At 38.8% G+C, this 16,300-nt stretch overlaps 1 protein-coding gene across 4 annotated transcripts in view; it reads right to left on the bottom strand.

The window, feature by feature from the left end:
• The window catches only part of MSRB3 (methionine sulfoxide reductase B3), an 82,687-nt gene that overhangs the window by 20,593 nt on the left and 45,794 nt on the right, over nucleotides 1-16,300 (bottom strand). For all 4 annotated transcript variants that reach the window (XM_077178863.1, XM_077178862.1, XM_054631986.2 and 1 more), the window contains one exon: nucleotides 13,839-13,867. In XM_077178863.1, coding sequence (XP_077034978.1) covers nucleotides 13,839-13,867 — 29 coding nt within the window. The remainder of the gene's footprint in view (nucleotides 1-13,838; nucleotides 13,868-16,300) is intronic.

A 16,300-nucleotide genomic window follows, 5' to 3' on the forward strand; every position in this document is an offset into this window, starting at 1 on the left:
GGTCTTTTTTTTTTTTTTTTAAATGTCACATTTACAGGATGAATTTGGCACTCCGGAAAGGAGCACTGCCTTTGTTCATCCCGTCAGTCTTTCGCTTGTCCAATTGCCACGGCTGTATTAGTAGGAAAAATAGACCTAACGAGGTGTAAAATAATGCTCTACATTCAAAACTTGAGCGCTGTAGCTCATTTCACTTTAATATTTACTCCAAAAGTAAACTGCTGAAACCTTGCATAAATGGTGCCAAATGAGTTTGCAAGGTATTCTAAACGTACTGAAGTTAAGTCGATTAACACTTCATACACACAGTTGTTTATTTGGTTCCTTACTACCAAAACTTCTGCCAGGATAACTCTGCTATGAAGCAAGAGAGGAGATACATGTAGGGCAAGCTTGACTGGAAGAATTCTTAACAAAACAGCAGTTAGGCAGCAGAAGCATCATCCATACCAAGACATTAAGCAGAAATACCTAAGTTGAAAAAGTGGCTGGAGGTAGAGATTTTAATTTGATTTAATGCTTTTTATACCCTATGTGCACCGTTTCTCATTGTCAGCCCTTCCACTTTGTTTCTTCTATTAATTAGATTTTTCTTACACTACTTCTTTCTTTCCTTTTTCATTCAGAAAGGCAGCAAACTGGGTGTTTGAGCTTCCTCTCAGGCACAGTGTGCTTGGGAATGAGAAGTCAAGGAGCTGTAGCCTTGATTTGCTCTTGGAGGAAGCTGTACAGAGACTTTGTTCAGGTTTGAGAGATGAGTTTGTGGTTCCTTCTTAAAGGAAAGTTCTACAAACACTCTCACCAGAGAAGGCAAAATACAAAATCTTAACAAGGGCTCAGTAGGATATCTTCAATTTAAAAATGCTGATTTTTAAACAAAAGGTACATGAAATGCTTACTTGCTGGCAGTAAACTTTTTCATAGGGATGTGTTTCACCAAAGACACTCAATGAAGTAACCTGCTACTCAGGAGGTCCCATGGAGATGCATGGGAAGCTTCTGTTCTGAACTTCAAATACTCTGTATCCAAAGTGGAGAAGCTTTACAGGACAGACTTAGGTGTCATAGGGTGGCTGAAACCATCTATCAGCTTCTTCCCTTCTCTTTCCCCTGCCCTCAGTTGTCTTAGTCCTGCTGCTTCCTCACTGTTCACCAGCTCAGGTGCTTATCCATTTGTGGCAAGAAAGCTTAATTCACTAAACCAGAACAAAATTATTCAACTTCTTTTCTGGGCTAACAAGCTCTATCAGTTAAGTATGAGGTTAAACAAGCATTGGAGGCAATATGAGGTGGAAGGTGAGAAAACAGGGCAAGGAGTGCAAGGATGACTTACTGTAATATCCCTGACTGATAAAAATTGTACTGTTAGAATAAACTAAACCTCTGAACTCAGCTTTGACACTACATCTGTGCACTAGTATCACAGAAACATGATTATAAGCTGACCACACAAACAACAGATTTGACTAGAAGGCTGCTTGAGGTCAGTGCCTTTATAATTCAAATAAGCCTGTAATCCTTTAGTTCCAAAGATCTCCTCTGTCTCAGCATTACAAAAGGCAAAGAATGTGAATTTAGAACTTAAATTACCTATATCTTTTCAAAGTGAGCAGGTAGCAGTGGATGCACTTTTCTGGAAAGGGACTGAAATACACTGTACTTTTCATTCCCCAAGCATGGTGTGAGCTCTTAAAAAGCAGATAAGACAAATTCAAAAGCTACAGTATGTCAGTTCCTAACCCTATCTTAGGTAAAACAAAGTCTGACCACCTTTGACACCAAGCTACTCCAGTACTGATCGAACCCTGTTCAACAAACTCAGACTTTTTTGAAAATACTTCATAACTCCCCACAAGTACACTCTCTGTTTACATAACTACGGAGAGCTCAAAGGGGATTTAGCAGCATTGCAACAATGGAAGTTGCAGGGACAGGAAGGACTGGAATGCCAGAGGTTGCTGGCTCTTCTCTCTGCACCTTTCATGTCTTCATGAGACTGCAAGCAAAAAAACACGTATTCTGGCTGCAGGGCACTCTTAGCCTTAGGAAAAAATATCTGCTTTCAGTTGCCTAAAAGGGACTATTCTAAGCCCACTGAAATGTATAGGGTTTCTAGTACCCTGACTGGTTTGCAGTCACACCAAAATTTTTTTATGTGCACTGTAACCTCTTCCCAGCTCCCCAGGACACTGAAGTATACCCATGGTTTTAAATGCTCATGCTGAAATTGTATCACTTCAGGTGTTCTCAATAGGATTCCTTCCTGTAAAGAAACTAAAGTAAAATACTGTCCAAACTGCTGCAGGAAGAGAACGGACCCAACAGCACTGTCAGTGGCTGACAAATGACTTGGTTCCTGTGCCACAAGCAGCAGCCCATAGAGCAGCTCACTGAAAACCTAAACAAGCCTTGCAGCCTCTGGCTTTAGGGCAAGAACTAGAGGACCTGAGGACCTCTGACCCATGTTCTGAAACAGACCTTATACTTCCCTCCCCTGCAGGCAGCTTAATGACCTGTACAGGCCTTTTCTGACATCAGCTTCAGAGCCTCACCTTAACCCTCACTGAAGCTTTTTGGCATGAAACAAGATGGTGCTGCATTTGCACAAGGCACCATCCCATTGGTGTATTTTTGAGGGAGGAGGTGGAGTGAGGAGAAGCAAGAAGCCTCAATAGCAAAATTTCCAGTGTTCAACCTTTATTTTTCAGTGTTCAGCACTACTCTCACTAGGTGTAGTATTTGTTTCACATTGCTATTCTTAACACATTTTTTAATCTACACCCTGAGAAATATTAAGTCTAAAATACTTGCAAAATTGAATTGCTTTCTAGAAAGGCCCGAAGCAAAGTGATCACCCTTTGGAGAGCTGTTTGTGCAATGACTGATCATCTCTATTGTTGGCATTCCCAGAGGTCACAGAGGGGTTCAATTGCATTGTACCAGAGCAGAACACAAAAGAAAGGCTGTCACAGCTGGATGATTGTGCAATCTAGGAAACCAACCTGTGGGTGCCAGTTGTTAAGCATCCAAATAAATGGGGCCTGAGTTTTAAGTTGATGCCAGGTTTAGGAATTTGGTTTTAGTTTCTTTCTACTATAATAATAGTGCCTTAAACCAGAGCCTTTAGGTGTCTCGAAAAACTTTCTGAAAAATCTTAAATTTTGCAAAAATAATTTTTAATTTTTAAATTAATTTTTGTAAAAACTGGAAAAGTTAGAGAATTTGAATAAAAATCAAACAGCTCAACTGTTTTCCACTCTTCATTTTGCAAGCATATAGTGCAAGTCTTTGCTTGAAATGTTTCCTTTCCAATATCAACGTATGTTAAAAAATCTGAGTGGCACATATCCTGCCCCAGTTCAATATATAGGAAAAAAGCCAAAATATTTTCCTTCAGATTACCAACTTAAAACAAACTTGCCTGGATACACAAGTCCCCAGCCTAGTTTGCATATACTTGTTTAGTGCCCAAATAAAAAAATCTCACAGTTCTAGCTCTGGCTACCCCACCCTCTGGGACTAACCTTAGCATCCTCTGTTTGAACATTTAACCTCTTTCTACAGTAAGAACATATAGCAAAGACCTTGCATCCGTCTGAATATGAAAACTGGGTGAGCAGGACAAGCAATAATTTAATATGTAGCTTTGTACTAGCATATCTTTCTACTTTCCCTGTGTTTAATGATCTGCTTTCCTGTGCTCATTCCATGCAACTATTTTTGTTATTTTTTTTCTTCACTGATCTTTATCAGATCATTTAAATATTTGCATAAGCTTCAGTAAGTATCAGTTTGTTTCCTGAGAGGGTGACGTTCTTCACTCTTGCTTTGAATGTTTTAAATACTCGTTCTTCACTCTTGCTTTGAATGTTTTAAATACTCGCTATCACTGCTGTAACTGTAATTCTCCATTATTCATTAGTTCTAAAACAGACCTGCACAAATAAACCATATCATTGAACTAATGAGATATGGGTGGTAAGTTTATGTAAATACAGCCTGAATGAAAGGTAGAATGTCTGCATAGCTTAGATAATCTTATTCTTTGCATTGCAGTGAAGATGACACTGCATGCCCTACATCTATTAATCTCCATGAATTCAATGAACATTCTGCCTTATTCTTTCAGCTTCTTTATGAGACTACCTTTATGGTGCTAAATTTGAAGTAACACAGTCCCATCCAAATGTTACAGCAGAACTGTAGGCTGTAACACATTTGATTACTTAGGCATTTTAGTATTACTGTCCATCTCCATCTGTGTGAGGTTTAACCCTGGCACTGGACAAGACAGTTTATGAAAACTAAAAAACATACAGGAACTATTGGCAGAGGAGTGAAAGAAATATACTGTTAGTGCTTGTACAAATTATGAGAAACCCATTAAAGCTCAATCATTTTGTGGATAAGAAGAAACATTCCCAGAGGCAAAGTGGCAGGATATATCTCATGAGTTTGAGCTTCTGAAGTTTCCCAATAACCATTTTTGCTGTGGGAAGGAAGGTGGAGGCTGCAGGGATGGACAGAGTCTCTGTATGGTCCATCTCTGTCCTGATCATCTGAAGGCCGTGGGCATTTGGATGAAGATCCGTGTCCTCACTGCCACCAAGTCCAGTCAAGCTGCCTGGCCACTCTGGGTGCCATACCAAAAGGTAAGTGATGACACAGGTCCCAAACTTGGACTGGTGTATAGTGTTCACAGGAGGTGGGAAGGTGGTCAAGTAAAGGTGGCCAGGTACCCTCTCCCCCCTCCCAGAAATCAGAGCCCAGGAAGGGCCATGTCCCACCGGGCAGTCTAACTGGTGTGTTACACATCCTGGCCAGGAGCACATTCTTTGGAAGGGACGTTCCTGATGTGAGCAAGCAAGGGGAACATGAAAACTAACATAAATGTATCATTAAATGAATTACTTTTTCAAAAACTAGAGCAAGGGATTTAAGATTACAGTTCTACTATGTATATTTCTTTGCTTTTTAGGAGTGAGGCTTACTTTTTGTATGGTCTATACTGTGATGCCTAGAACCAAAGGAGTGAAAGCAGCTGCTGGCTGCAGGATTTCAGCATTGTGCTGAGCTTCAGCAACAAAATGCTGCCTTGTTTAATCATACTGCCACAACAATACAGATACAGGTACACCTGAGATATGCTGTCATTGTGGGGCCAGGGAAGAGTCACACATGCAGATAATAAAGAAAATAGAATTATTGAAAAAGGGTGCTCCTGTAATTCTCTTCTCCACCAGTTAACAGTGTAAATGATGACCAATGTAAATTCAGTTTGCCACAGTCTTAATACCATCATGACCTAAAGGACAGTTCTGACAGTAGTCTTTCATTCAGGTTTTTCTTACTATACTTGAAAGCAGGGCGTGTTTTCATTCCAGTGAAACACTGTATCTTCCTTTCTTGCATTTTAAAGTTGTTTCAAGAACCCTAATGCTTTATGCAGCAGATTTTTTTATTCACAAGAACATTTTTTGCCACTCTTCAACCTAAATATGTCTTAATTGGTTTCCAGATATTCTATCAGTGCTAAGCATTGACATTTCAAATCCCACTCCTCTTTGATTCAGTATTCCTGGAACTCCATTTAAATCCCTTCTAGTGTGCGTGACAGGGAAAAAAAATCACTGACTGAAGGGGAGATAATAGTAGGGAAGTGAGTATATGAGACTTTCAAAATCCATAAATCTTAAGGTAAACACTTTTAAAATGAGAATATAAACACGGAAATTCAGTTCTCATGACCACCTCCTTGAAAAGTAAGAGACAAAACCAGAATGCTTTTGGTTTTAAATGTTAATTTTTCAAAAATACCCTTCAGTTTCAATATCTGCATTTATTGTTTATTCCTTAGCTTGGTTAGAGCAGTTAACAGAATAAAAGACTTTGACTTTCGAAAAGTTTCTCAATAGTGCCTTAAAATCACCAAAATCTCTTCCTACTAAGCTTTTCAAAAATTTCACATGCTTTCTGAAACATGCCAAAGACCAGTTTAATATTTGGGCCCTGAGTGAAGCTAGATGGAATATGATACATTTTTTATTCACTCTTATTGTCCTTAGGCCATATCTCTTTGAGTTACATATTTCTTTTCTTGCCTGTAAACAGATGAACACTGGTGAATAATCAATTTGTAAAACATACTTTACCAGCTTTTTCACATCCAACAATTCTTACTCATAATTTAAGAAAAAGTTATAAAAATGCAGCAATTCTCTAGGGTCACCATTACTGGAGATTAAGCAGATTTGGGTTTCTTTAGGAAAGGTGACATTTAAAAAGGGAAATGAAAATGCATACAAAGAGAAACGGAACTAAAATAATCACTAAGCTAAACTTATCTTTCTCATGAATATACTCTACAAAAGCTCTGTGTACAAGAGGTTTACTAACACCCAGCCGAAGAACTTGGGAGCAGTTGTGTAGTTCTCTCAAATTTATGATTTTTATCCTACTAAGCCTCCACAGCATCCATCAGACATGGAAAATTACTTGAGGATCCCATCCACTCATCCCCAACTTTTGGTACATTCAGTCCAGTGATAATCTATTGTGACTTTAACCATCAAAGTTACATGCCTAACTCTAAAATTGATGGACACTCAAAAGGGCGATTCAGTGAGCCCTGAAACAGACTTCTCCAGCAGAAGGGATGAACTCATTTGAGGATGTTAACCTCTTCCAACTGACTTGAGATGAAGCTCAGAGGGCTATGTTAAGGTAGATAGTCACAGTTAGCTGAGATGATCCCAATCCATCGACATGGTAGTAGCTAGTGTAAAATACCCCTCCAAATGAAACGCTAACGCTTCTCGACAGACACACAGGGATTGCGTGAGAGCCAGACACAGACATAACCTGAAAAGGGATATTATGCAGAAAATGAAAGCACCTCCATTGCTACAGCTAGTAAAGAAAAGATTACTGCTAAATTAGGTGCTTCAGTTTTATTCACAACAATCAAGCACTGTGCATATTGATTCTGTGATCTCAATAGGTACAGTGTTTGGATTGGAGTATACAGTCTAAGATTGCTCAGACATCTGGACCGTGGCTGATGAAAAGGTTGGGACCACTTTGTAAAGAACAATAAGCGGGTAAGACAACTATGTACAAAACAATACATGGTAACTCACCCCCAGTGGAAAGCAAGGTTGGTAAGACTCCTGATCCAATCACAGAGGGCTACAATTCTTTCCTTTCAGAAATGCTTTCAGGTCTTGTAACCAAATCCATTGTTGTGTGGCATTAGACCTGATTGTGATGCCCTCACTCATACAAAACTCAGTGCAAATTGTGTCTAACTTAAACTGGCAGCATTAGACCTCATTGGTGTTTTGACTAAGGACTTAATTCTAAACAGATGGCTGCTCACATGTACAGTGGCAGTTGCATTGGTATGACACAAACTTGTCTACCATTACATCTTAAAGGCTGTGGTTGCCACTAAATTAAGTCAACAAAAGACAAGTTAATCTTTTTTGCTTCATACTCAGATCAACACTAAAGATTGTGATGGTGATCACTGAACATTCCAGTTTGATTAAAAGCAGCTTGCATTTTTCCCTTTACTATTAGTACTACAAAAACTGAAATCAGTTTTGATAAGAGACTAAAATGTGAAATAGCAAAAGCTGACAGATCTTTCATATGGTTTCTTAATGGTCGTAAATTTACAGCACTACATCAATGAAAGAAAAACATTAAATATTTTAATCTTTATTGAATCTTCTGTCATTAATAATTATCACATAGCTAGTTTGTGCAGTCTCTTTTTTTTTTTCCAATAACAAATTTATTCCAGTTTCAAGTAATACCGTACGATATCATTCTCATCATCTTGTACAAACAAGATGTTAAGTTTCTTTTTCCTTTAACAAATCCAGAGGGAAGAAATAAAAATACCTTGCATCTCATTCAAATTCACAACCTCATAAACCATGCTAACCAAAACAGAAGATGGGCTATTTTGGACAACATGCAGCCACAAAAGATATTGTGCTTAATGAAACATTGCCTAAATCCAAAACAGGAAAATGCAGTTTGTGGTAGTGAGAAAATAGTGAGAACAAGAGTGAACACATTGACCATAAGAATCCTGTCCTGTTAAATTAATCAAGGTGCACAGGCAGAAAACACCCTCATGGTCCTCTCCCTGGTGTGTGGCTGCAGCTTATCCCGTAGATAAGCTGTTGAAGTCCCAAGAGCCATCTGACACATAGTGTGTGGGGGTTCCAGCAGGGTGTCCACTGAATGCCATTGTCTCACCCCCTCCTCGTTTCCAGAGGCTGATGAGGCTGGCAGTGTGGTGCTTGTCCCAATGGTTTCACACATCTCTAGATTTCCTTTGAGCTCAGTTCTGGTCACAGCAGTGCCAAACACCTCCAGATTGTCACAACTGAAATGATGCTGAGCTTTACAAGTGATTCAGGAACAAGTGATAATCAGTTATCACTCATCAGCACATAGTTCCCTGGGATGTCCCAGCCATCTAATACTCCAAGCCAGGAGTATTATCCACATCAGTGCATGGCCCTGAAACATTCACCAGATGGTTCAGTTTGCATCTGACTAAATGCTCATTTTGCTGCTGAACAAATACAACTGGACATGCTCCTCAGCCATTGCATCCACAACACCCTGCGTGAATAGTTGTTAATGCCAAGAACAAAGTAGCACTGACAAGTAATGACAAGATAATCTGAGCTGCTGTTCCTGGTTTTGCAGTAACTGTCTCCCACGATCTCTCTGTGCCAGCTCATGCACATTTTCAAGAATCTAAGCTGGTGGTGGCCAGAGAGAAGGAAATCATTCCTCTTAGTTGAAAGAGAACCTGAAGAGGTCATTTACCTCATCCAAAAAGCTCTGGAGCATCCCTGTTCTTCAGTATCACAGTTTATTTTGCCACTTTGCTGCAAGAGATCTTTTAATACTTTTAAATCAAATGCTCTGATTATAGGATGACTGTTGAACTTGCCAGCATGATTTTGTTAAGAACACCAAATATCACTTCTCCCTGCTTCTGAAACTACTTAGCCTTCCTAAGAAGAAATTAAGAACAGCTCTAACACAACCTGGGTGGAGAAGCTGACATCAATAAAATTTAGGAACTTATTTCTTAATCTGTATTTAAATATTTGATGAGTTAGATCAATGCATGTTTTTATTAAGTACCTTGCTGCTTTGTCAGCCTAAGGTTTTAGGCAAGTTACATTTCTTTTGTGTTTCCCTGGTAGTAAAGGTCAGTGAAAATTACTCACTTTCAAAATGCCTTTTTGTATCCATTTCTCTCTTACTTGGGCAGAGGATTCCTTATACTCTTAATAGTTGTACTGATGATTTTCATACAAGGGGACTGATGACAGGCTAAGGGAAATCAGGGCTGATACAGAGAGTTTGGAAAGCCCGTTGCAGAACATCTGGAAATGTAGCCAAGAGGAATTTGTGAGAGGAAAACATCTGATCACCTCCAGCCTTATAATTTTGTTCATCTGTTCTCTAGCACCTGTGCTGAATCATGTAGCCTTGCAAGTTTGTACATTGTAGTGGCCACATTAAAGGGAAGATGCCAGTAAACACAAAAAAGGAAAGGATGGGAACCTTGATGGGGATATAGAGGTGGCAGCACTGTGCAGTGCTGAAGACATGGGGATACACTCATTCTGGTGGAAAATGTAATGTGCTGAGAGAAGAAATGACCTTCAGAGTCCCTGGCTGACACTGTGAGTCCAGACAAGGCAGGCAAAAGAAATTCCAGGAACTGTTGGGGGCTCCTTGACTTGCTTTGTATTTGACTGCTGGGGCAGTAGGAATCCAACAAAAGCTCATGTGTAGCTGTCCCTCAGGACAGCCTCTAGGTGCATGGGCAGCTATTATATCTTAATTTCTGATACTAATTGGAATGTTTCCAAATTTTTTTTTGTTTATTGACACAAACAGTGTCATAAACCACATACATTATCTTTACATTTCATTTGATATGTAGAAGCAGGGAGACAGAAGAACAGGTCTTGGAGATACGTCTCTTTTTTGAGAGAAGTGTGAAGCTGGCACAGCAGATGATGGACACAGCTGAAGGCACCGTGTGTCCTTGGGCACCCTTTTTCTTCAGTGCACAGATATGTCTTAACAGCATGGTGCTTCCCTGACTGTCCCTCTTGCACCCTGTGCTCTCTGACTTTCTACATTCCATGGTCTGAGTGACAGCTACACAAGAAAGGCTCCACTGGAGTCCTTGCATATTGTCCATGAATTTGTCCTTTCCTTTTATCACAGAACAAAATGGAATTTTTTTGCCCATGATTTCACTGTGAACACTCTAACTTGAATATCACATCTCACCTCCACAGTGGATGCAGGATGCAGCAAATAGTACAAGAGATGCCCCAGGAAAACTCCAGCCCTCCCAGTGGGCAGTAGGAAATTCACCATTACCATTCCCTGGTGACTAGGGGGCACGCTGAGGTAGTTTTCTTAGATTCTTTTTGATATTACTAAGGTGGGATTTAAAGTGTTCAGCAACAGCTTTTGAGACCTACAGTTTTATCCTGTTAGGGAACAGCACCCTGAAGACCTATTTACTCTAAATTGTAAAAAAGCAAAAATCTATTTATCATTTATCAAATTCATTTCATTAATTATTCCAATATAATTCTTATATTCTTAAATTCTGAAATCTTCTAACCAAGCACATAGCACAATAAGCATTTTAAACACTAAAATACTGATAATAAGAACAAAATTGTTTCACCTGTGGGATTTTTGGTGGTTTACATTGTTCTCTAACAAATAGTGAGGAAAAAGAAATATTTTTCCTACAACCGTTTTTGCTTTCAAGTACTTTGTTAGAAAAAATCTATTTTCGGTACCAGTAGAATTCATCATATTATGACAGGAAAGCAAAACTGTTTCATTTATAAGATCTTGTAACAGCGTGAAGCTAACCCCATGGTCTCTGAGACAGAAATCCTGCCAGCTGTAGACTTATAAAGAGTCAGCAGAGAAAAAGAAGTTTCTCAGATGGAGCTGTTAGTCATGATATGAAGAATGTGTGTCCCCTACAGATGTTATAGTTATTTGCATGATAAATCCTGATCATCACCGTAGGAATTTTGCAGCCTTCTTTTAAGTTAATGCTCAAGTTCCAATTAATCTTCTTTTGACAATGTTTGTCTAATATTTCAGTGTTGAACAACATTTTCAGGGTTACATTTGCAGTGAGCCTACTGGGTACTTTAAATGCTGTATTTCTGACTTTGTACTTGCTTCAGAAATACTTCTTTTAATTTTTCAATGCTTCACAAATATTTCTAGGAAAGACAAGTACAATAAGCATTGATAAATGTTTATTAAGGGCATATCTCGACTTGCAAGTTAACTGGAATTAACACTGGGGTTAATTTAGAGCAAGCAATAGTTGTGGAACAACTCCCTAAGGAAAAAAATGTATTCTATAATAAAATTACCTCATTCTCATGTTCAACACTTGAAATGTTTTGAGTAACATAAGATAAATGGGAACAAAGCATGTTTGTTCCAGTTTGTGGGATCATTACTTTACTTAGAAATGACAGTCTAGGGAATTCAAAAAGAAATGAGGGATGTGAAAATACCTTAAGGTGTCTCCAAGAATCTTGAGGTTGCATAAATACAGACTCAGATGCTAGCAGCCCTTTTTAAACCAACACTACACCAACACTTTTCAAAGGCCTGTGTAATGCAGAACATGGTGCTACACAGGACACTGCAGCCCCACACACAAAAGAAGGGGTTTTTTTACAAGGATGCCATCGCCCATGCACCTTGAGTACAGGGTGCATTCACTCAGCAGGAGGTCTGGGATTATTGTCTGCTTTGGGAAAGTTATAGCAAATTCTTTGGTAGGGAAACAAAACCAGATGTTGCCAGTATCTTCACTTCTCCTCTGCTCTTACATATTGGGAACAAAAGAGAAACTTAGAGTCCTTGTGCCATCTGACTGTCAGGATCAGCTTCTTGGTGGAAAAATTGAGTGCTCTTCCTGTGAAGAGAAGGCAGCTGTACCTCTCACAATAATAAGGGGATTTTGAGCCTTGGTGTTGCTTGGTTTTAACATCTACCCTGGGTTGTTAAGGGTATCTTTACAACCAAGATACCCTTGAAACCTGTGCCAAGAGACACAGCACTGATGAGACCGAGGTGTTAAACCTTAGTAGTTCTCTGTTCCAAGTACAGGGTTTGGGGCAAAGATTAAAATGGGACCAGGAGCCCAGGGCAGAAAAGCGCATGTCACACTGGTGACATGTGCTGAGCAGGCCCACACCACAGCTGCAATAGTGGCAAACTTTTACCACTAGCTTCGGAAAAGCCATGCCCCTGCCTTTGCTGCCAAGGGAGTGGCAGGCAGAACAGTGTATCTTAACAGGAGAACTGCGTCAAAAGAGAGGCAGAAAACTACTTGTAGCTTAAGCCACCAAGCAAATTGAAGCTCTGCAGAGAGCATTTTTCCTTTAGTAGAAAAGCAGACATGTGACATTCTGTTCCACACTCTAGTTTTGGTGACTGCACTAAAATAAAGGGGGTAGTGGCAGAAAATGTGTGAAGCTGTCCCTTGTGCAATCCGTCTGTTTTGTCAAGATCCAAAAATCAATCTTAGCATAGAGTTTATTCAAGAAATATTTAAAGCAAGTAACCCCAAACACACAGACTAAAATCATAATAGGAGCAAGATGACACAAGTGTACAAGATGTAGGCACTGGCTATTTAAATGCTTCCTGCTGTAGATTTCACTTCCATATAGTTCCAAAGATAAAATCCAATGTAGAAAGAAAAAGCAACGTAATGCCTCATATTTCAAGCCCATTGGAATAAAGGAACTGCGATAAAAGGAAACTTACTATTCCACAAACAACCTCATTAATAGACATTGTAAAATTCATAACATTATAAGCAGTTATAATCACTGCATTAAGCAAACTATATAGAAGATAACATTAGTCTAAAACCAAAATTTCCATAATAATATCAGGTTTCCTGTTTAGAACAGACTTTTCCATCTTAACAAAAAATGTATTTTGAATTACCTTTTCAAGCAATGGACATTTCACCTAGCTTCAGGACAATAGCCTATTTTTAATTTATTACTGTTTAACTTTAAGGAACACCTAGGAATAGTGAGCTGAATAAGTAACAGTCTGGTTTTGCCTCCAGCTGCTCCCCTGTTTGCTGTCCTGTGTTTTTTGTCTTGTTAGATATACATTAACCTGTTAGACTGACCTTCACTTCCCTCCAAGTTCCTACAACACATTACAATTCTTTAAAAAGACATCTTGGGAGAGACTGCCTTTTGGTAATCCTCCTCAGTTGAGCTCTACAGACTGGTCTGGCATGCATTGTGTACCTGCATCTGTCATGAAGATTTGATGACAAATCATCTGTTTCCTGACAGAGAGGCTGCACTGACTTCAAATTCCCACGAAATGTTTTTGTCCACCAGGAAGAAAAACATTTGCTCTATTGCAGTGATCATTTTCAAACTTCAATCCTCCATGTGATTTAGTCTGTATTATCATTTATTTGTATTACAATTTTTCTGGATCAATTAAAGCCTGTTGTAAGATACATCTTCTCTATCATCTTTTGGGAAAATGTAAAGAGACCGGAACTAATGAAAGGAATGAAAGCAAATGTTTCACAGTAACAATGCTGTTTTCAGAGGGTGAGAAATGAAGATCCTTTTTAAGGCTGACCTACCCCAGTTTGTTTAAAACTAAGCTGAACTTGAACTGATAAACTACTCTTTTGAGATTAACCTGAATAGTGTACATTCAGTAAAACACTGTAAATGTAAACATACCTGAATTGGAGTCAAACTTTGTTTCTGACCTGAAAAAGAAAATAAAAAGATCGTAAGTTACAAGAGCTGCTTTATGCCATAAAAGCCATTTGTCAGACTGATCCCTCCAGCAAATACCATCTTTAACCAGACTGTCTAACTGTGTACATTAACATTTAATGCATTCAAAGGCATTTGAACCCAAATAATGACTATTATCTTTAATATTTTACTGTTTTATATGCTGTAGTTACAAAGAAGATATTTTGAAAGGCAGATCACTAACTGAAGAAAATAAAATATAAATTTGAATTAGGATTAAATTATATACTGTGAATCATAGCATACAGTTGTTTGTATGAATTAAATAGTTTCCATTCATTTTCATTTTTGAAAAGTCATTAGGAGGATTTAACTCATTCATGGATGTTTCCAATCTATTTTTGAAGCAGATACCATTTCATTAATGTCATATGTATTGTATCCAATGATCTGTACTTAATTGTGCAACATCCTAGGAGGTTTTTGTTTGTGTGTGTCTTCAATTTACTCATTCTGCACATAGGAGTAAGTGGTTTGATTTTCTTAAAAGTGGAAAGTAGGGGGTGGGAGAGAGGAAGAGAGCCAGACCCAAATTTTAACTTGTTTTAAAGTCTTTGCAAAAAGACAATGATGTGTGCATTATGCACCATTAGCTTTGGTCGTGCACTGCAGATTTTTCTCTCCCTAACAAGTAGTGTTTTCTTCTAAGGGCTTAGCTCTTAGCAAATGAACCCTATAACCTGTATATTTAATAAAAGGAAGAAAAAATTAGCCCTTGTGGGAACATCATGTTTCAGATATTGGTTAATAATACTTGTAAATGTAGAAGCCTTTGAAGGTCTCAATTCAACTGTGGGAAAACTTAAGTTGGGTAATTACTCAAGATGCTGCTGATGTGCTGTCAAGCAGAATTAACCCTATGACTAGGGCTATCCACACAATCTGCTACAAGACAGCATTGTCTATATTGAGCTCTCAAACCAATTAACAGGCATGTTCCAATCAGATTTATATCGCCCACTAACAATCAGTTGCACACATGGTCATGGCTGTCACAGCAGGACACAAGGTCTGACCAGCGGGAGACCTGTTAAAGCATGTTACGTTGGCAGCAAAATGCATTTCCCCAGAAATTCTAAGGAGGAAGTACAATGTTGGATCCTTCTACATTGCATCAAGGAAGGAATGTATTTTTGGGAAGTTACAGTCCTTCTTTTTTCAGCAACAAATGACTGAAGCTCAAAAACTAATTGCAGATTTATTTTCAACTTTTATTTTATAAGCTTCTACATGCTGTTACATGCACTCTATATTTTTATATAACTCACATTGTAATTGTATACCAAATATCTATGCTACAGCAAATAAATATAAAATCAATTATAATTTTAAAAATTAACAAGTTCACACTATTAAAGTCATCAGAAAGGAAACAACTCTCTTGTCCCATCCTGCTCATTCTGGACCTTCCTCCAGTGCTCAAAATATTTTATCTTAAATATAACTCTCAGGAGATGAAAAGGTGAGAGGGAAAATACATATCTTCATAATTAATATTTTTAGTACCACCAAAAGCACTGAACAAAGAAAGCACGTTGCTGACATGCCTTCACAAATATCAGCAGCAGTAACTGCCCAGGGCACCAGCCCTGCTCAGTTTGGCAGTATAATTCAATTGGTATTTACACCAGCAGGATGAAGTTCCCACCCTGTGAAATGTGGTAACCTGGGGGAAATTCCACTGAGTTGGAATTAAAGCTACTTAGTCAGTGTTTCATTTACCATATTCTCCTCAAGCTGCTGTATACCTGCCTGCACTATTCTCTCTTGCTCATCACAGTATCTGCAACACCTCACTACCTACATAGTCAGACACAACGTACGAATCGTACCCTCAGCATCTGTTTATCTGCACAATCAACTTCTCGTTGCCTAAACTGTAGATAGTCCCTATTAGTGGGTCAAAGAGAGCTCTTGCTTCTCAGCCTGAATGCCTTGTTATGGACATATGCACTGCAATTTGTGGCTTCAACAAACTGGCCCAAGGGCCAAGGTGGCAGAGCGTGCATGGGGAGGAGGGTCACAGGGGTCACTGGGCACTGTAATTAGTACCAAAGCTCCAAACAGTCATAAATTACTGGACAACACATCAGAAAACTGATATGGGGGTGATAAATGAATCGAACTTTGTCTGGTAACAGCAGAATAGTTATGAAAGAAAACGCAACATGGGAGGTAGTACTAGGAGCCATCAAGAGGAGGAGGGTCACCTGTGTTATGGTCACCATTTCCCCTTGGGAAAACCATGTAAAATTTAGGACACAATATTATAGAAACTGTTAGAGATCTGAATAAGGCACAGAAAAAGTGGAGGAAAATAATGAAGCATCTTTAGCATTGTAAATAAGCAACAAGTGGCAAATGTGTGAGAAACACTCTAC

This window comes from Agelaius phoeniceus, chromosome 5, assembly GCF_051311805.1.
Source record: "Agelaius phoeniceus isolate bAgePho1 chromosome 5, bAgePho1.hap1, whole genome shotgun sequence".
Taxonomy (NCBI): Eukaryota; Metazoa; Chordata; class Aves; order Passeriformes; family Icteridae; genus Agelaius; species Agelaius phoeniceus.